This window comes from Hibiscus syriacus, unplaced genomic scaffold, assembly GCF_006381635.1.
Source record: "Hibiscus syriacus cultivar Baekdansim isolate YM2019G1 unplaced genomic scaffold, ASM638163v2 tig00111392_pilon, whole genome shotgun sequence".
Taxonomy (NCBI): domain Eukaryota; kingdom Viridiplantae; phylum Streptophyta; class Magnoliopsida; order Malvales; family Malvaceae; genus Hibiscus; species Hibiscus syriacus.
Genome location: NW_024063078.1, coordinates 2037832 through 2060017, shown reverse-complemented (window position 1 = coordinate 2060017; position 22186 = coordinate 2037832). Strand labels below are relative to the sequence as shown.

Here is a 22186-nt window from a genome sequence, read left to right as displayed (position 1 = left end):
TATTGATTTAGGTTTCATCATGTGTAGATTTTATCTAAATTTATTTTAATTCGAACTTAAGTATATTTTTATTGTTAATTCGATTGTACTATAATGATTGATTCTGATTGACTTGCATCATATCGAACATAATTATAACTCCATTACACATAAAATATTTATATATTTTTTTAATTATCATTTCAACCAAGAACCTCATGCTAATATAATGATGCAACAAATTGAAAACTGGATCCCATCGAATTCGAACAGATTCACTTGGTAAAAGAAAACATTTGTATTTAATTTATGACCTGAGAAATGGTTCGTTGTAATATTTTCAAAAGTACAAGTGGATTATATTATGTCACGCACTTTATTTACATGTCCTATCCTTCACAAAATTGTAGTTAATCAACGAGAAAAATATTAAAACACAACGATTTATTATTTAGAGGATTAAAATATTATAAAGGAATCGACCCTCTTCCTTCCATCAGTGTACAAATTTTATCTCTCTTATTTTGTGACGTTGATTCATAACTAAAAAACATTTTGACATTCTTGGGCATAATTTTACTTTAAAATAAGAGAGATTCCACATCCATTGTATGTTTAGGGACATCCATAATTTTTTAGGTTAAGATGATGAATTTTTAAAATTTTAAGAGAGGACCTATACAGACTGTTTAGCGATTATGTTAGATGGACAGGAAGGAGTGATTTAGTTTTCTCCGTGAAGTCTGCATATGGCATTCGTACAAAAAATAGAGGCGAGTCTTCAGAATCTATATGAGGATTAATCTATAAATACCGAGGTATACAGCGTATTAAGATCTTCTTATGGCTGGCATGCTGTGGTCGATAGATGACTAATATGGCGAGGATGCATCGACATTTTAGGTCAGTTGTAGTTGTCCTATTTGCCTCAATCCTATTGAGGACATAGATCATATACTCAGGCGGTGTTCGGTGGCCATGACGATATGGATAGTCATGATTAAAAGGGATCGACAACTGGAAATTCTCAACATGGAGTTTCAAGTGTGGGTGGTGATGAATCTATCGAGCCCTCGAGATTTTGTTATAGACGTTCAAGACTAGGGTATTCTCTTTGGTGCCACAGTTTGGAATTTATGGCTTCATCGGAATTTCATTGTTTTTGATTCACCTCTAAGTGACACCCTGACCTTTGATTGAGCAATGTAAATATTTGAAAGAGAGTACATGCAGGGCCATTACAGCGGAAACTGAAAAAAGGTTTGCACAGGGGTTTATGATTCTAAGGACTGATTTGTGGAGTCCTCTTCCGAGGAATTGAGTCAAAATCAATTCTAATGGTGTTAGGAATAAAGAGAATGGTCTAGTTTCTTGTGGTGATGTTCTCAGAAACTCCGATGGTGTTTGGATTCGTGGGTTCTCTAAGTTTATCGGCATTTGCTCGATTTTCGAAGCTGAGTTATGAGGGATACTGATTGGTCTCATTTGTGCATGGGAGTTCTCAGGTGATTATGAAATGTATAGTTTGGATGCTATTCCTATGGTTAAACAATACCAAGAAGGCCATCAACAACACACAATAGTGGCTCATACTACCAATATATTATTCAGGGCTCTGATCTGAAGTCAATAATGCCCAATTCCACATATATATTCCAATCTATTTATTTATTTATATCTCAAATAAATGAATATATTAGTTCATATCTTCCAACACTTTGCTATAGGTGGGCCAAAAGAAATTCCATATTCTACCAATAACCCTTATCTTTTTTATAATCCCAAAACCCAATATCCATTTTATTGTTTATTTACTTCTTCATTAAATCTAATTAATAATCAAATAAAGCAATAGTTTTTCAAATTTAATAAAATAATAATAATTCTAATGAGAGAAAAAAAGAGAGAAAAAGAGTTGGACTAAAAAACTACAACCAGTTGCTGCTGCAAATGCCATTGTCACAACACAAGAAAACAAAAATACATATAAACAAGCAAAGCAACCTTTCTGATATTCAACAGCAATCAACCATTGTTTTTCACTCTTCTCTTTTTTTCTTTTTCTTTTTTCTCTTTAACCAAACAAACCCCAAGAAAATTTCTCTTTCAGGGTGTTGAGAAGTGAGAGAGAGAGAGATCACCCCATCAATGGAGAATTCAACAAGGTTAGTTCAAGAGAACAAGAGCTTGAACTTCCCATCGTCATCGTCTTCTTCATCTCCTTTGAATTCTCCGCATAGCAATGGAACCAACAACAACAGCAACAGCAATGGGGTTGTCCAAATTCACACCCCACCTTTAACTCCGATCCCCATCTCCAGATCTGAGGCAAACCCTTCAACAACCTTTGTGCAAGCTGACACAACTACTTTCAAACAGGTTGTCCAAATGCTCACTGGTTCATCGGAGACTGCTAAACAAGCTTCCTCGAAGCCTCCAACACAACAACAACATCATCATCAAGATCAAGGAATACCATCAAGATCATCTTTTCCCATTCCTCCCATGAAAACAAACTCACCCAAGAAACAAAATTTCAAGCTTTACGAGAGGAGGAACAGTAACCTGAAGAACAACCTCATGATGATCAACACTTTCCTGCCTTCTAGTGTTGCAAACAACGGTGGTGGTGGAGCTTTTTATTCGCCGAGGAATGCCGAGATATTGTCTCCGAGCTTGCTCGACTTCCCAAAGCTAGCTCTTAGCCCGGTTACACCATTAAATGAAGACCCTTTCAACAAGTCTTCACCTTCTTTAGGGAATTCATCTGAGGAAGACAAAGCTATAGCTGAGAAAGGCTTTTACTTGCATCCATCACCCATGTCAACTCCTAGAGACACCGAGCCTCAGCTCTTGCCACTCTTCCCGGTTACTTCTCCCAGAGTTTCAGGCTCTTCTTAAGGATTCAAAGAAGAAGAAAATGATTATGTTAGTTTGAGAGTGATTTGTCAAGAAAAAAAAACGAAGTTATGAAGATCTTTCTTCAATTGTATGATTTCATCCCCCTTTGATTATTGTAATGCTCTTCCTTTTCACCATCTTCTTCCTTCATTTATCCTTGGATTTCGACCTGCTACTTGAAAACCATAACAATTACTACTAATCCTTTGTGTTTTGCATATAATGAACATTTCATTTTCCTTTAGTTTTGTTCTGCTTTGTGGTTGTGGCATTGTGTTCCATGCTTTAATGTAATCTTTGCAGCTCTTTTCAGCTAAAAAGGGCATCAGAAATGAAAACTAATACCATGAGTCCAAGTAAAACTCTTACTATAGGATTATTACAGACATTATAGTTGTTGTAAGAACACTGCCGTTTAAGAATAATATTCAATTTCTTTCTGTGATAATTGAGTTATATATAGCAAAAGATCAGAAAGATGAGATATATTTCTGTTGCTAAGAAGAAAAAAAGTGACTGAGGTGTGAGCTGGAGAATGAATACTTTCTGGCATGTTTTAATAATGGACCATCATGGTGTGTTACAAGGATGTCTGTTTCTGAGTCCAATTCACTGGGGGGAGGGGAATGAATTTTGGGTGCATTTTGTTTTTCAAAATAAAATTTGAAACTTTTAGTAAATTGCTTGTACTATGTAAGAGTGTGATTTGTCCTTGTAAACTCTATTCATTTTCATTAGCCAAAAACTTTGCAGTTGTTAATCAACAATAGTATGATAGTCAAGCTTTTCTATCACTAAAAATGGCCCACCATAACAAAGGAGAAAAAAATGGATCAAACAAGATGTGACAATATTGGATCCTCTTAATCTTTTCTCACTTTTCTACACCATAATATTAAGTAGAATGCTGCTTTTGTGTTTTGTTTACCCTTTTTCTTGGATTGCTTTTTCTTAACAACCCTAACCAGTTTTGGTCTGGTTTGATCTGTTTTAGCTGTGCTGAAAAAGCAGTTAAACTTTGATACTGGAACATTTGTTTTTAGGTATCAAAGACTTGAGGCAAAGGCTTGTAAGAAACTGTGAAATCATTTTCTTGTCTTAGATGCATCAGTTAGCCAGAGGTCTTAAGAAATGGGAACATACTCAGCATGCTGAAGTGGAAAAAGTTGAGACTTCTCTTATGATTATGGTTGAAAATGAAGTTTTAAAAGAAAAAAGAAACAAAAATGAACAGATAACGTGTAGGGTTTTTTACCTTTTCCCTTCTAAAAGTTTATTTAGTCATTGCTCGGAATAAGAGCGAGTGTCAAATATAGATACGTACCTATGAATATTTACTTTTTTTAAAAATATTTTTCCTATAGAAATATACATTAAGCACGAATATTTTAAAATAATAATAAAATAAAGAATCGAATTAACATAATTTGTAATCCCAACAGGTTTTTAGTTGGGCTAACTTCTGGTTAGCTATTTCTAGGCTAGTTTCTATACTTTTAGCTTTTGCTCTCTTAGAGACATTTAATAAGGGGAAAAAGTAAGCAAAAATCAAACAAATTATTTATTTGATTAGAGATATATACAGAAAAACAAAAATTTAAAGATATTTCCCGTTTACGTATGTACAGAAGAGCATTTATAAAAATAGTAATGAGAACTGTTTTATCCACTGAACTTCATTATATACAAGTGTCTGCATGCATGCAGTTTCTACTTCATTAGTTTCCAGCATTTACTGCTTTTTATTGCAAACCTGAGCCAAATGATCAAAGCTGTGTCCGATGCTGGTTTATCTGTCGAAAGATTTTGTGTTGTTATCAAATCATCGGTTGACCTTTAGTTTTGGATTCGAACGTCTCCCGACATAGTAAATTCTCTATTTTTTAAACATTCATGAGATCTTGTGTTTCACAGCAGACACCGATGGTTCATCATCTGAGAATGAAAACCAAATCCTCTTTGTCTGAGACAATATTGTACCAGCAAACTTATTATAACAAAATGTGTGGTAGATATCTCCTTACATCCTTTATGGGGTGACAAAAGTGTCAACACTTGATTGTCTGAAAACATTAGTTGTCTTCCCCAGGATCGAAATTATTCCCATTGCTCAGAATGAATCCACAAACAAACAGAACTTGCAGAAAACCAATATTCATTGCATCCGACAGTGATTTATTATGTGTACGAACTGTTGCAGTTGATATTATTACAGTAGTACAAAATTTCTATAAGAGATCTGAGAAAGAGTTGATGGTCTTGAACCCATGGTTTTTTTTTATAGGAATTGAGGCCTCATTAAAAAATTCCTTCATGATTTAAGGAACTCATATTGAATTCTTAAATCGGAGGAAGGAGGAAAAGAGTGCCTTAAACTTTATTAATATAGATACATAAAATACAATAATAAAATAAAACCCTTACAAACAACCTAAAAACCCAAAATAAGATATCCCAACAACAAAGAAAAATTAACCAATACCAGACTTAACCAACCCATCAGCCTCAATATTGGCTGTCCTAGCCACTCATCTAATAACTCCCTCGACTTCTTTGAGTTTAACAGCTACCTCCCTAACAATGGAGGCATAGACAACAGGACAACAAGATCCATCCTTAATCCAATCCACTACCATTTTACAATCTGATTCTATAATCAACCGACCCTTAATACTTCCTCTCACTGAGTGAAAGAAATTTAAACCCTCCTTAATAGCCTTTAATTCCATCAAAATAGGTGGACCTAGATCAGAAGCCGTCTTAAAAGAACCTAAAAGTAAACCTTCTTCATCCCTTAGGATGCCTGCAATTCCATTGCTCTTCCAGTCAGAACTAGTAGCTGCATCCACATTCAATTTAACAAAGCCCTTAGGAGGCAGGGACCACGGGATGGTAGAGACAATTGATTTGTTTGGAGGGAAACATGAATCCCCAAGGGAAGGGTCACTGATAAGGGAATCCAAAGAAATGACCGAATCTGCAAACTTAGCTAGGAACCAAGATGCAAGCCTTACTCTAGCTAAGAAAAATAAATTAGTTTGATCCAACTTCCCTCTATCGAAGACGATGTCATTTCTAGCTTTCCAAACAGTCCACATAACAACAGCCGGAATAAAGTTCCAAATAGTAGAACCGGAATTTAGATCTTCCCAAGCTAGAAGAAAGTTTTGCGCATTTCCATGAAAGACCGAACTGATACTCCAATACTGCAAAAATTTATTTCACAAAGACCACACGACTAAACAAGAGAGAAATAAGTGAAGAGGATTCATCCACCAAATTACATAAAGGACATGAAAGATCTACAATATCCGAAACCCCTCTTTTAGCCAGTTCAGTCCTCACTGGTAGTTTTTGAAGGACCACCTGCCACATAAAAGTCTCAATCCTTGGTGGCACCAATCCTTTCCACAAAAATTTCTTCCAAAAAGAGTTCGCCTAGAAAACCGAGGAACAAATCTTCACACATGAATTAACAGAATAAACACCATCCCCTTTCCCTTTCCAGATCAGAGCATCGCTGGCATCTTTAGACAAGCAAAAATTAAAAATGATTGTCATCAGATTAGTCCACTGTTCAAATTCTCAATCAGCCAAATTCCTCCTCAATCAAATATTCCAAATCCAGCCTAGAGAACTAAACTCGCCGAAATCAATCAATTTACCACTCTGATTTGAAGAGATAGCAAACAACCTTGGGAAAGAGACCTTAAGAGGGCAGTCCATTGCCCATTTATCCTGCCAAAAACAGATAAACTAACCACAACCAACTTGAATTCTGCACATACTTCAAAATTTTGAGCCAAATGAGTCTTCTTTAAAATGAGAATTAACCACTGAACTCCAAATCCAAGAGGATTGAGCTGGTAACTTGCTATTGAACAGTAAAGAGTAGGGATCCATATTGTATTTTGAACATATCAACCTCCTCCAAACAGCATTCCTTTCATTAGCAAACCTCCAAGACCATTTTCCCAATAAAGCTCTGTTCATATTACTAATATTCAACACTCCCAAACCTCCCTCCTCTTTAGATTTGCACACATTGGACCAGCTGACCCAATGAATCTTGTTTTTATCCGTTCCACCTCCCCATAGGAATTTTGACATAATGGAATTGAGTTTGGAATTGACCGAGAAAGGAATTTTAAACAGAGATAAATAGTAGGTTGAAAGTGAACAGAGAATCGATTTAATCAAGACTAGCCTCCCTGCCAATGAAAGAGTGTTCGATTTCCAACCTGCAAGCTTCTTGTTAAATTGCAAAACCACCGGATCCCAAAGAGAGGAAGAATTCCTAGATGCACCGAGAGGCAAACCTAGATATTCAGAGGGAAAATTCCCAACTGCACAACCAATAGACGAGGCCCACTCCTCAACCTCCTCCACTGCCGTATTAACACCAAATAATCTGTTTTTCTTCAAATTCAATTGAAGGCCAGAAATCAGTTCAAACACTCTTAGGACCCTCTTAACATTTAAAATCTGATTCTTCGAAGCTCCACAGAAAATAATTAAGTCATCTGCAAATTGCAGATGAGATAAATTAAAAGCCGTCTCATTTCTTCCAAATTGCAGTCCAGAAAACAGTCCCTCAGATACTGCTTTTGAAAGCAGTAAGTTTAGAAGTTCCCCAACCAAGTTGAAAAGCATAGGAGATAAAGAGCAGCCCAGACGGAGACCCCTTGCCATAGAGAATTCCTGAGAAGGGACCCCATTAATCAAAACTGAAATTGAGACTGTTGTTACACATTGTCTGATCCAACTCCTCCATCTGAAGCCAAATCCCATTTTCTCCATAACCGTAAAGAGAATGGACCAATCCACAGTATCATAGGCCTTTCTGAAGTCCACTTTAAACAGACATCCTTTAAGCCATTTCTTCCTCCAAAAATCAACTACCTCATTAGCTATAAGAGAGCAATCCAGTATTTGACGACCTTTAGAATAGACCAAAATCTCTTGAAAAACCCCATATTTAATCCATCCGGTCCGGGAGCTTTATTGCTATCACACGATTGAAGAGTTTCCCAAATTTCTTCCTCTGTAAATTCTCTTTCCAAAAACACACTTTGCTCCCCAGAAATTCTGGAAAAATTCAGCTTCAAATCTTCAACTTCCAAAGTAGACTTAGAATTATAGATTCCAAAAAAATGGTCCTTAACAGTATCTTTTATGATAGTTGGATCTTGAATAACCTCTCCATTGATATTTAGAACACTCAAAAAATTCCTCCTTCTCCTGATTGAAGCACATGCATGGAAAAATCTTGTATTACGATCCCCTGCTTGCACCCATTTTGATCTCGAATTTTGAAACCAAATCTGTTCTTCAATTTATAAAGCTTCCATAATTCTGTTCTCATAGTCCTCAATTCTGCAGCTTTTTCACAACCATTATAGTCTTGCATTTGCTGGAAATTATCCTCTGCGAAGTGGATATTCCTTTCTAATTCTGCAATTTCTACAGCTGGGTATTGATCTCTATTCCCTACCCATTCCTTGATCGCCAATTTGGTAGATTTCTTGGAAGCCTTTCCTGAGACTATACAGTATTTGTTACCCAAGGCTATATCAGATCACAATGTCATTTTTCTTGAGAATGGTGGTGTTAGTTGGGGTAAAAAACCATTCAGGTTATTTAGTTATTTGATGGATGAAGAAGGTTTTCAGAATTTAGTTGGCTCTGCTGTACAAAACTCGGGAAGAGGACCGTTCCCCCGGCTGGATAGAGATTATAGCCTCCAAACCTAGGACATGGAGAATCATTAATATAAGAATAAGATATGTATAAATTGCCTTAATGTTCTAGTTTGAGTAACACTGATATCGGAAACTGATCTACAGAACAACCAAACTTTCAAGTTACATGTTCCTTCGACAACTTATGCAAGGAAGTGAAGAGAAATTTACTACATTTTCGTTATGGTAAGTGTTGTTTATCGAATTGCTATGGTTCGGATTCTCTTTTAACAGTACGGCATATTGAAGGGGGGAAAAAACAAACAGACAAACCAACAACAAAGAAAGGAACATGGAAAATAGTACTTATCATTTATTTTGGTGTAAAACTTTATAGACTGAACCAGGAATCAAACAGGGTCTCGAAATATGGACATAGAGAAAAACAAGAAATGAAGTGGAACCCATGATTTTTGTAATCTGGCATTCACTGTTGAAAAGCAAAAAGGAAAAAAAAAAGGAGCAGTACAATACCTGCAGCTTTTGCAGCAATGGCTTCTTGATAGATATCGGTCAGAAATAGTATCTCAGATGGCTTGTCAACACCCAAGGTCTCGTTTATTTCAACGTAACTGCGTATTTCTCTCTTGTTTCTGCAAGCAAGGAAGGCAAAATAAAGTGTTACCTTGAATTAAATTTGAGTGATAAGAACGGAAGCAACTACGAAAATTGTGAATTTACCCCACTGCAGTGTCGAAATATCCAGATAAATACTTTCTCAAATCACCAAATTTTGTATTTCCAAAGAGAAGCCTCTGAGCCAATCTGCTACCACTGGAATATATGTATACCTGTGGTGAAAAAAGGAAGCAGTGGTTAACATTGAAATTGAACTTCCAGTAAATATTCAAGAGGTCAAGGAGCTAAGTTACTCGAACTTGAGTGTGAATGACAAATATAGACAGACATCGGTAATTCAAAGCATAATTAAGGATTACTGATCATTTCAAAAAGGGATTATGGAGAGGGAGAGAGCTACAAGGTTAGACACTCTTTAACATATATGAGGATATGCTTCGTTTTTCGTAATTGATATGCAAGTCTTCTAAGAAATAAGAGAAATCATCCTGTTTCTGTGGTAATAGATTGTAATTCATGACTGCTTTGTTTAGTGAGTAGGCTTTACAAATATGGAGTGCGAAACTTCATTCGGAAAATAAACTCGAGTAAATGAAATATGCAAGATACCTTCACACCCGAAGCATGCCACTTTCAAGAGCTTCTGCTACATCATCAAAAACTATGCCTTTGAGTTCATTGTTCTCTAATCCAAATGGCTGTCCCTTTTTCCCATATGTATGAGGTAAGGGGAGGTAAGATAGTAGGCTACCCCAACACTAAGTTAAGAGCAGCTTCCGTAAGAGACCTCCGAATTATGAAATGTCCTCCGTAGGACTCGATCCCACGACCTCAAGGTTAAGAACCTTGTGCTCTACCTTGTTCTCTAATCCAGTTCGCCATATATGGCCCTATTTTGCTTCATGTATTAGCTCATCCCAACAGTAAGCTTTAAAAATATATTTTCTTTGAGTTCATTTTTCTTACTTGCAATTGCTTCAAGGCAGTGATTTTTCGATCAGCTTTTATCATTGCTTCCACATTAGCAACCAACGCTGCAATCAACTCCTCTTTTCCTGAATCCTCTGAGGGGATAGGTACAGCGCCAATAACACCTTGCTTCAAGTCATCTTCAACCTGCAGAAAACCCATTATGTATTCAATATAGACATCTAATTTAGGAGTCAATATCAAGTTCTTTGATCACCCTAATCTCCATGGTGGCGTAACTGTTAAATTCAGTTCTTTCCTATAATATATTAAGAATAATTGCTTCAAGAAAGCAAAGCCGAAAGATTGTATCATGATGACAGCATAATATAATAAGAGGTTCAAAGGTCAAAAGAAAAATCTTACCTGAGAACGAAATAACTTAATATCCTCCTGGGATTCAGCACTAGCATATGTTGCAGATAAATGCCTCCAAACATTGTTTCAGGCATAAGGAAAGAGAACGTCCGTTACAAATGAAATAGGAGTAGTGGTTCCTTCAATGTCAAGGACAATGCAACGCTGCAACAGAACAAACCGTAAAGGAGTGTGTATTTCTGACGAAAGAATGTAACAATCTTCTTGTTCAGCAATGAAAAAAGCAGAGTCTACCAATACGTCATTCATCCATTCAAGTTAAAAGACAGTTCCCCATATGAAATTTTTTGTGAGAGGGGGCACATTGTCGTTGCAAAAGTTCTGAATTTAACAAACTGAAGGGAGAATTTGCAAAATTCTTACAGGTAACGGCTTCAAGTTACAATTTGAATCCATTGTCCTAGCCTTTTTAGACACATTACAGTCGACACCTGGAACTCCTTTAACACTCCGAATGGGGCCATGATCTGGAGTAGACCAGTCAAAGCCTAGTTGATGTAATTTAATAGCAGCATCAAATAGGTAGTGGTAACATTCAGCCTGAAATAGTAAGAAACAAAATACGACTGATGCAACATGTAAGAATCTCTATCTTACTAGGGAGGAGCATCAACTTTTAATGGAGGTCTTACATTTTAATCTTGTTATTATATTCTAATTCATATGCATACGAAAATACTTTTGGCATTTGTAAGCTGCAGTAAAGCCCATGAGAGAGGGGCTCCAGATACACATTCTGAAATTTCCCCAGTTGGAACTCAATTATATACATAAGTTCAACGAACCTGAGTTTTAGAGCTGATCCACGAGTCTCCCCATACATATATGCCATGATTGCACACAAGCACAGCTGTTGTTTTAGGATAGGCTTCAATCTGAAAAAAAAATGAAGTAGACTTCAATTGAGCAAAAGCAATGTTATGCGTGGATAAATTTGATTGAAATGGACTGCAATGGAGTGTAGACAATATGTTCTCATTAGCGAAGTGGTCTTCGTTGATATAGAATATTTGATAATCTCATTCCGCTACATAACATTTTATGATCATTATAAAACCTGTCTCATAATCTATCTATTAACAAGATTAATGCAAATGAAACATACAGCTTTGGCGAGAGAATCCGTTAGCTCGTTTTCATAGGCTGTGTTCTCAATTATTGGGATCACAAGTTCATCATAGTAACCATGTCCCTGGATTCCTTTTATCATTTCCATGTGAGTGATCTGCAAACATCCAAAACAGAAAAAGTAAATCAATCACTAAAAGAAACACAGATGTCTAGCAGAAAAGAAGGAAATTAAAGGTGAGAAATAGCGAGAAACACACCCTAGAATAATATTACAAAACAATAACTTGCATGAAACTCTTTCGAATGTGGATCAATCATTGTTACAAGACAGGATTCTACTCCATGACTGTGGATAACAGCCCCAGCATTACGCATATGATATGCCTGAATTATGAGGCAGAAAGAACATTAAATATAAATACAGAACTCGAAACATAAAAATGGAGGCGGCATGCCATTAAATGCTGATTTGGTTACATCTGTCATGGATAATTCATCAACATTATAACATGGAGACATAACAGGACTACTTTGACTCCTTAACCAAACCAAATAATCAGCGGCTAACCTTTGGGTAAAAGAACAAAAAAAATTATGTAGTTAATGAGTTTTAGAATGCATCAGATGAAGTAACAAAGAGGATTCACTTTTACCAATGTAAACTTTAACAATTTTAGCTGCAACAAGTGCAAGAATATACATCAAAAGATCGTAATTGGGTATAAGTTCCGCATGCATAACTCACCCTACTAATTGTAAGTTACGATATGATCAAGGGCACCTAAACTAGATGAGAACCAAATCTGCCGGTTGTTGATTTGCAACAGGGATCTTTAATCAGTTTTTGCACCAAAACAAACACACCTGGCTTTGTTACGATTTCAATCCAACAGTAATTTCTTTTGTATGTTTTTCCTACAAAAACACAGATAATAATTACCTTCATAAAAAGAGGAGCACAATCAGAGCACTTAGGAGGCTTATGAGGGCACGGCTTTGGAGAAGGTGAAGATATTATAGCCCCATCCCCTGATAATACATACATGTCCGGTTCCATTCTCTCCTTTTGGACACCTATCAAAGCACCCAGTCACAAATCCATAATGAAGCTATATTGTAGAAGAGAATACGAACAGTAACTCTTAAACAACAATATTCCAGCAATCAGAAGAATGCAAAGAAATAAACAAACATGCAATTGGAGATGAACGACAACATATGGAGAACAGATTGTAAATGAAAAGTTCTATCTACAAGGTATCAGACTGTAAATTCTTAATGGGGAAAAAAAGGATGTTGGAAGATAATTAGACTCGTATGGACTAAAATCAATATTCGGATTCATTTAGGCTTGAAAAGCATATACCAAGTACCCAAAAAGGCCATAAAAAGGGGGAAGTTTGAGGTATGTTTACCATATCCCAGATATCAGAGTCAGTCATGCTTGAATAATTAATATCCAAAAGCAAGTGTGTAAAGAAAACAAATAAGTGGGCTAATCAGCAAACAGCTAGGTTATTAAACCCTATTGATTAATAATAATAATAAAGTAAAAATTTTGAGCATGAATGACCTAAACAGAAGCTAAAAGAACAATAAAATAAAATTTAAGCTAAAATAACAAAACCTAGAAATAAAGAAGTTAAAAATAGTTAATTCAGCTACAATATCATGAACAAACGATCAATCTTCCCGAATAAATCATTACAAAAGACAGCTTTTAGCTTCAATAACAAATACTCAGGACCGAGAACCAAGAAAATCTTGTTAAAAAACTAATGATTAAGCTACAAAAACATTGATCCAGCTATCTAAGACCCCACATTAAAATGTTCAAAACACACAGATTTGAGTTCCAATACTAAATATTCAGAAATCAAAAGAACATCGAAAAGAAAAGATGATTGTTTGATTGATTGATGATTGAGGAATAGTTACCAGAAGGGGACATGAGGATGAGTTGCTGAGGCTTAGCGATAGAACTGTCGTGGACCTTCAAGGTGATGCTGCCACCTGTTCCAGAGACCCATCCAAGGCTATAGAACTGGCGGCAAAGCTCAGATATCGAAGATCTCGCCTCCTTCACTGCTTGGCTATCTAAATAAGCTTGTGAAATACTCCCCATTTTAGAGCCTCCGTTTATAATACCAATCACAAAAAAAAAAACCCTCTTTGCGTGTGTATATTAATGGCTAGAACCAAAAAAAAAGCAGGAATCTTTAAATAAATAAAAAAAGAAGCAAGTGTTTTGCGGGTGCTTTAAATTATGCCCTCTAAAGAATAAAGCTTCGGGTGTAATTTTTTTCTCATTCAATCTCAATTCAGAAGTGGGGCAAGACAGTTTGTGTTGGACATGTTTTGATTTGATTCGTTTAAGGTAAGAGTGAATATAAGAATGGTAAGCTTGGATGAGCAAAGCCTGAACTTTTATAATCACACTTCAATTTGAGGTATAAACCTCTACATCCTTGAGCACCTAAATGAACTCAGTTTAGAGTTTCGTTGTTTCTTGTTCAAATGATGAAATAAATAATGTTGAACGATAGAAAATTGTTTGGATTTTCTAAATCTATTCTCAGTTCAGAGAAATGGAGTTGCTCATAGTCTTGCTATGGTTATGGAGTTTAAAATTCTTTTAATTATTAATAATACATTACATATATAATTATCTTTAACTCAAATTTTAAAACGAGTACAATGACATTTCACCTTCTATTAATGCCTAAAATTACAACTTAATACAATGGTTTCTTGGTGCTGAAAAACCTCGCTATTACTCTGGAGTCTAAAATTTTTATGGCATCTTTAGATTTAATGCAACTAGATCCCTTGTATTGGTTCAAAGCAGCTCCTTGGGACACATAGTAATCCATTAATGCTTCAAAACTTCCTTGTTTCACCACCCTAATCTCCAATGCTGCAATTGAATCCTCCCTCCTATAGATTTTATATGTTAAACTCAACGACTCTTCCATTTTACAGCAACATTCCACCATTATCATCGGATCGAGGTCTTTGGTATTGTCGACGTCTTCTTTTTCCATAAGCTCCCAAAATATGACATAGTGGCCTGGTATAGCAGATGTATCAGCATAGCTAGTGTACGATCTCAAGATGAATCCAAACGGTTCAAGAAGAGTCTTCGCTTCTGTCACTGCTTTTATGAGATCCGATTCACTCGTTTTATCCGTATCCACACTTAGAATTATGTTTCGCCTCTCTACAAATTGGAACTGAGGTGCATTATTGCGGAAACCAGTCACCATAAGAATATCTCCAACTTTATACCTATATAATCCTGTAAAAAGTTTTAAAAAGGAGTCAATAGTATAATAAAAGAGATTGTATATCATTATAATTAAACTTTTCATCTACAAGATAGGAAATTGTACCTGCAAAAGTTGTGACAAGTAACTCATAATATTGACCAAGCCTCACATTTACAAGATCTACAGGTTCGCCGTTAAACGGAATCTGTTCGGACGTCGTTGTGCCGTCTTTGTTGACGGGGAGGAATTCGAAGTAAGCCATGTTGGGGAGAAACGTGTAAGAGACATCAAAAGGTTTGCTCAGAGGCTCTAAATTGATACCACAAACGGCTTCTGAGCAAATATAAACAGTCGACACTATGGGGAGCCCTCCGCCGTAGAATTCTAGTGTTTCAGCGTATTGGCTCATAGATCCCGTAGCAATGGCATCAATAAGCTTGGCTTTAGGCCAAAGCTTTTTGAGTATTCCTTCCCATGATTTACAATTACATATACATTGGATCGAATCCGCCAGTTCGGGATTAGGCTTTAGGATCAACGAGACCACATTTCTGCAGCCTGCATCGGTGATCCAATTGCTAAGTCGACCTGTTTTTATGTTGGAACATAACTCTTCATAGTGATCTTCTAAGAACTTGATAGCTCTTAGCACAACGGTTGCAAAGGTCGAGCCAACTGAAACGACATCATCTCGCTGTGTTAAACCGATGAGTAATTGACAGAACATGCTCTGCTTGTTGTCTGAAGAAAAGACTGCCTCAATGGGGCTCGTGTAAAGCTTAAAAACGGCGGCTCTAGACCCAGGATCTTTCAATATACTTGTTAGAACAGTTCTTTTCTTGATGCCGGAAGCAGTTTCAGTGTCTGGTTTGGCGAAAAAAAGTGCCAATCTTTTGCCGGTTTTGTCCAAGTCACCAAATTGTCTGAATAAACGCGAACAAGGGTTGCTAGCTTAAATTAAGAAGATCAAATATATATATAGGAACTCAGATTCTTACTTGATCATCAGAGATCTCAAGAGGGTAAAACAAAGAGTCGTTTGATCATGAATTTCAGCCGTCACAGGCATCAACTTGGGCAACCCTCCTGAAGTTCCAGTGCTGAATATAATCAATCAGGATTCACTTAGTACGAACTAGGAACATATCAAGAATAACAAGAAAAAGAGACAATAAGTTTGCACCTCGTATGAAACTCGACGACTGGTTCGGTTACAAGGATGTTCGATGTCTCACCGTCAGCAATCCGACCGATGTAGGGCTTAACATCTTCATAAGTGACAATAGGAACATTGGTTTTGAAGCATTGCTTGTCAGTTTGGCCATTCATGAATCGACTTAGATACTCTGTTCGAGAATTTCTTTCCAGTATTTGCTGCAAAACCTGTTCTTGGATCTGCTCAGCGTTGGTGGTTAGTTCCTCTATCATCTTCAATCCATCTTCGTAGTCATTTGTAGTTGCCATTAAAACCAAACTGCAGTTTCTTGTCTGAAAATTTTGACACCTCACTGTTTGCGACCTTAGAACGGATGAAATGATCCTATCAATGACAGACCAGATCAGGTTTTAGCTGAATAATTTAATTATACGTAACCCGCAAATATGATTAAAATAATAGTAATAGTGGAAAACGTGAATATATTTAAATGGAAATATAGGATAAGTTCAAGCAATTTGCAATATTTTGGAGGACATGGATGATAGTATCAAAATGAACTCTGATATTTGGGCTTCAAGTAGAGAGAGTCCACTACTTTAGAGGGTGTTGGTTTTTATTTCTTAAAATTATTAGCATTTTCATATTAGTAATTTTCTATATATATTGTTATCGAATAAAGGTATCTTATATTTAACAATAAAAACCCAATCACCCTTACAGTCTCTGGTGTTCAAATCTATGACCTCTAGGAACAACGACGATTCTTTTATTCACTGAGATAAGTTAGTTTGTGCCTAGAATATATCAATTTTAATCAACCAATGAGAACTACACCATTATAATGCACAGTAGTACATAATCATCAGTCACCATTCACCTAATGATCAACAAGCAACACATAGACACTTCACCATTCACCTCTTCCATTATTTACAATCCCTAGATTTCGTGTCTTCTTGATCGGCTTACTCAATTGGAATATTGGGTGCCTGCATAACCACCCTACGCCATTTCTTAAATTTAAATCGGTCCCCGTTGTTCTGCAAAGCATTTCAAAGAACATGTATCGAGGGATTGTGGTCTCTTTAAAAAGGAAGAATCAAACACCCATCAAAATTATTGTCCCGTGCGGTCAAACGATGTCAAGTCAGCCGGCTTGACATACCACATCACCATTTTGTTACACTGTTAACGGTGGAGAGACTTGTTTGTTATGAATTGATTGCATTAATGACTAAATCATTAATTTTGAAACATCAATAAAGAAAAGAGAAATTTATTTAAACTTCAGTGGTCATTTATATGATTTACCCTTAAATATATTCACGCTTCCACCGTTACTATTATTATAATTTTATTTGAGGGTAAAATAATGTATAATTAAATTATTCAGCCCATAAACCAGATCTGATCCGTCATTGATCGGATTATTTACTCAACATGAGCACTAGAATACGATACCTCAATGAAAGCAAACTATCAATTTAATTAAAAATATCACATTAACAGTTTTATTTATTTTTTAACAATAAATGATAAAAACGAAATAAAAATATAAATTTATATATGATTTAAAAAAAATTAGGTGTTTAAAACAGAACCATAAAAATAATTGAGTGAAATTTACCTTGAATTTTGTTTTTATAAAAATAAATTTAAAATATCTTCAGATGTACTGTGATTAACATAACACCCAAGTAAACAACGTATTCATAAAAGACCTTGGATACGGTCTCTTAACAAGTGCTTAATACACATAATCATGCACACAAAAACTATAATATCACAAATTAACAATTCGAACTAAGACTTTATCTGATATGAAAGATGAAAATTTTGTTAATTAAGATTTTTTTTAACTTTTATACCAAACAAAGCCTAAATGTATAACACAATATAAATTTCGTTATATATTTAGCACACAAAACATACTTCTTTAGGGGAAGAAAACTACAAGTTACTACGTTGGTTTTCTTGGGCTAGAAAACTTTGCTATCACCGTGGAGTCTAAAATTTTAAGAGCATCTTTAGATTTAATGCAAGTAGGTCCCTTGTATTGACTCAAAGCAGCTCCTTGGGTCACATAATAATCCATTAATGCTTCAAAACTTCTTTGTTTTACCACCCTAATCTCCAATGCTGCAATTGCATTCTCCTTCCTATAAATTTTGTATATAAAACCCAACGACTCCTCCATTTTATAGCAACATTCCGCCATTATCATTGGATCGAGCTCTTTGGTATCGTTGTCGCCTTCTTTTGCCATAAGCTCCCAAAATATGACATAGTGACCCGGTATCAAAGATGTATCAACATAGCTAGTGTACCATATCAAGATGAACCCGAGCGGATCGAGAAGAGTCTTTGCTTCCATCACCGCCTTTAAGAGATCCGATTCACTCGTTTTATCAGACTCGACGCTTAGAATTATGTTTTTTCTCTCTACAAATCGAAATTGAGGTGCGTTATTGTGGAAACCAGTCACCTTAAGAATATCTCCAACCTTATATCTATATAACCCTGAATCAAAAATCAACAGTTAATTTGCAACCGCAACATTATAAGGTGGCGTTTGATTCGTTGGAATCCCTTGGAATTAGGGGGAATTGGAATCCAATTCCATCACTTTCCCATATTTAGTTCAAGTTTTCAAAGGAGAAATTGGAATCCAATTCCATCAAGGGAGGGAAAGTAAATTACATCCATAACATGATGAATTGAAATTCTTTGGATGAGGGAATGTGAAATTTAACCATACTACCCTCATCAATCTTTTGGTATTCGGGTCGGGTTTTTTTAAGTGTAATATTCGGGTCGAGCTTTTTTAAGTGTGATATTCGGGTCGGGTTTAGGGTGAAAAATACCCGACCCGAAAAAATATATAATTTTGCCTTATATATTTAGGAATAATTACAATAATACCCCTCTATATATATATATTTTCAATTAAGTCACTGTTTTTATTGAATAAAAATAATTTTTTTATTATTTCGGGTCGGGTTTCTAATTCATATATTCGGGTCGGGTCAGGTGAAACTTTATTTTGGTCGGGTCGGGTCTCGGGTGGAGGTTCCCTTGTTCTCGGGTCGGGTCGGGTGGACCAAAAACCCGACCCATGGCCATTCCTAATTGGGATGATTTTAAGTTATGATTTTTATAATTTATTGAAATGAATAATCAATCAATAAAATGAAATTTTAATATTTTTTAAAATTTTATAATATATTGCTACATGTAAGTTATAAAACAAACTAAAATTAAGCAAAAAAAATAAGAAGGACAATTATGTCATTTTACATTACTGAAATCAAATTCATCTGACATGTCTGCAAACCAAATAGAATATGGAATTGGATTCTAATTCAATTTCGTACCAACCAAACAGGTTTCAAATTCAAATTCTAATTCCTACATATTCAAATTCCTTCACAGATTTCAATTCCCTCATAAACATTCTAGCGAATCAAACGCCACCTAAGGGTTTTTAAGTTCATCGCAACCGCATACTAAGGTTATTATGGTGAGACTTTACCCGCAAAAGTTGTGACAAGTAACTCATAATATTGACCAAGCCTCACATTTACAAGATCCACAGGTTCACCGTTAAACTGACTCTGTTCAGACATCGCCGTACCGTCTTTGTTGACAGGGAGGAATTCTATGTAAGCCATGTTAGGGAGAAACGTGTAAGAGACATCAAAAGGTTTGCTCAGAGGCTCTAAATTGATACCACAAATGACTTCTGAGCACATATGAACATTCAACACTATAGGCAGCCCTCCGCTGTAGAATTCAAGTGTTTCAACGTATTGGCTTATAGATCCTGTAGTAATGGCATCAATAACCTTAGCTTTAGGCAAAAGCTTTTTGAGTATTCCTTCCCATGCTTTACAACTACATATGTTTTGGATCAAATCGGCCAGTTCAGGATTAGGCTTCAGGATCAAGGAGACCGCATTTCTGCAGCCTGAATCAGTGATCCAATCCTAAGTCGACCTGTTTTTACGTTGGAGCATAACTCTTCATAGTGATCTTCTAAAAATTTGATAGCTCTTAGCACAACGATTGCAAAGGTCGAGCCCACCGAAATGACCTCGTCACGCTGTATTAAACCAAGTAGTAATTGACAGAACATGCACTGCTTGTTGTCCGAACAAAACATTATCTCAAAGGGGCTTGTGCAAATCTTGGAAACGTTGGTTGTAAACCAGCTATTCTTCAACGTACTTGTTAGAAAAGTTCTTGCCTTGAAACCTCCGGTAGTTTCAGTCTCCGGTTTGGCAAACCAAACTTGCATTCTTTTGCCGGGTTTGTCCAGGCAACCAAATTGTCTGAATAAACATGAACCAGTCAGTTTTTGGTTTGTGCTCAACTATGACAGTGACATGGATCATATGGACATATTTTTCCTTATTTAAATTCTTACTTGTTCATCACAGATCTCATGAGGGTAAAACAAAGAGCCGTTTGATCATGAAATTCAGCCGTCACAGGTATTAACTTGGGCAACCCTCCTGAAGTTCCAGTCCTGCAAATAATCAAACAGGGATTGACTTAGTACGAACTAGGCAACATAGCAAGAAAATTTAAATAATAAAACAAAAGAGACAATAATTTTGCACCTCATAAGGAACTCGACGACTGGTTCGGTTACCAGGATGCGGATGTCTCCCTGTCGGCAATCCAATCGATGTCGGGCTTAACATCTTCATAAGTGACAATAGGAACATTGGTTTTGAAGCATTGCTTGCCAGTCTGGCCATTGATGAATCGACTTAGATACTCAGTCCCAGCATTCCTCTCCAGTATTTGCTGCAAAACCTGGTCTTGGATTTGGTGAGCGTTGGTGGTATTTTCCTCTATCATCGTCAATCCATCTTCGTAGTCATCTGTAGTTGCGATTAGAACCAACCTGTAGTTTCTTGTCTGCTAATGATAACACCTCTCTGTTTGCGGCTTTAGAAAGCCCTTTTGAGGTATATATTTACGTGGGTGTTTATGTTTATTATTTTAAGTAACAGGATATCAATTATATTAACAGGTCATTTTATTTAAACTATCATAGTACATATATTAATTACTAAAAAAATTAAAATAAAACCATTCAAGGAGAGAGATAGAAAATACAATAAATTTATAAGAGTGTACGATTAAAAAAATAATATATACAAATAAATATTATTATCGATAGTAAATGATAAATAATATCAGCACTAATATAAAAATACATATAACAATTACGTATATTGACAAATTGAATTTATCAACACTGAATTGTAACATATCTTCAATGATTGTAAGTGTCCATCAATGAAGTATGGATAAATATAATTAAATAAATGTTAATTAGAGAGGGAATCGTCAAATCCAATCCTGAAGAAAATAAGAAAAAATATCCTAATTTTTCATTAGAAAAGAAATTATAAACGAAAAATAATAAGATTTATGATAAAGTATAAATGATGTATTTGTATATATATAAATATTATTGTAAAGCCACAAATTTTTTTTATTATGTCTAGAGTGAAGTCGTATGAGACTTTTTTTTTTTTGCTGCGTTCTTAGATTTAGATTAAGAAATCCTATCCAAAAAAAAAGATTTTGATTAAGAAATTCTACTTAATGAAATTATAAGTTGGTGAAAAATCAAATCAAACTCATAAAAGAGAAAAATATTTTTACTTTGTTAACGATAAAAGAAAAAATAATAAATTTCATGAATGTGATTGATTAAGATATTTTGAAATTTTCATTTTAATGTGGTTGAGTAGATTATTTGAACTTCCATTTTAATGTGGTGGTGTTTTTCTGAAGAACATGGACAGAAACAGTAAACTTTGTTAATATTTTTTAGTTTTAATTATATATTATAAATTTAATATATTAAGTGACGTCAATAATAGAAAAGAGTGTTGTTCTCTTTAGAGATATCGAGTTTAAATAATTGTGTTTGCAGTGTGTGTACGTTGTTAATGACTAAAAAAATTCTAAACATATATTATCTTGTAATCACTCTAAACAATTAAAAAAATCACATTGATAAAAACCTGTCTCGTATCCTTTTGAAACAAGTTCATCTCCTCATGTGTTTTCTTTTTAAAAAATATATAATTTTATTTTTTTAAATTATCAGATTGTGA

General features: G+C 35.4%; 2 protein-coding genes and 2 pseudogenes across 2 annotated transcripts; 1 reads left to right on the top strand and 3 right to left on the bottom strand.

The window, feature by feature from the left end:
• Nucleotides 1-1926: 1926 nt before the first annotated feature.
• On the top strand, nt 1927-3014 carry LOC120160198 (VQ motif-containing protein 19-like). The gene has a single exon (XM_039170615.1). The coding sequence runs from the start codon at nt 2128-2130 to the stop codon at nt 2878-2880; it is 753 nt and encodes a 250-aa protein (XP_039026546.1). The 5' UTR covers nt 1927-2127; the 3' UTR covers nt 2881-3014.
• A 2008-nt stretch (nt 3015-5022) lies between these two features.
• LOC120160216 lies at nt 5023-13803 on the bottom strand (annotated as a pseudogene).
• Nucleotides 13804-14333: 530 nt separating this feature from the next.
• On the bottom strand, nt 14334-16427 carry LOC120160211 (indole-3-acetic acid-amido synthetase GH3.17-like). The gene is made up of 4 exons (XM_039170626.1): nt 16071-16427; nt 15886-15987; nt 15011-15810; nt 14334-14916 (listed from the first exon to the last, which is right to left on the bottom strand). Exons 1-4 carry the CDS (start codon nt 16349-16351, stop codon nt 14354-14356), a joined length of 1746 nt encoding a protein of 581 aa, XP_039026557.1. The 5' UTR covers nt 16352-16427; the 3' UTR covers nt 14334-14353.
• Nucleotides 16428-18006: 1579 nt separating this feature from the next.
• On the bottom strand, nt 18007-22123 carry LOC120160615 (annotated as a pseudogene).
• Nucleotides 22124-22186: the final 63 nt, after the last annotated feature.

Coding starts and splice junctions, on each gene's coding strand:
- LOC120160198 (XM_039170615.1), top strand. CDS start 2,128: ATGGAGAATTCAACAAGGTTAGTTCAAGAGAACAAGAGCTTGAACTTC.
- LOC120160211 (XM_039170626.1), bottom strand. CDS start 16,351: ATGGCAACTACAAATGACTACGAAGATGGATTGAAGATGATAGAGGAA. Junction 15,811..15,885: donor TTGAGATCTCTGATGATCAA/GTAAGAATCTGA, acceptor GCGTTTATTCAG/ACAATTTGGTGACTTGGACA. Junction 14,917..15,010: donor ACTTGTCACAACTTTTGCAG/GTACAATTTCCT, acceptor AACTTTTTACAG/GATTATATAGGTATAAAGTT.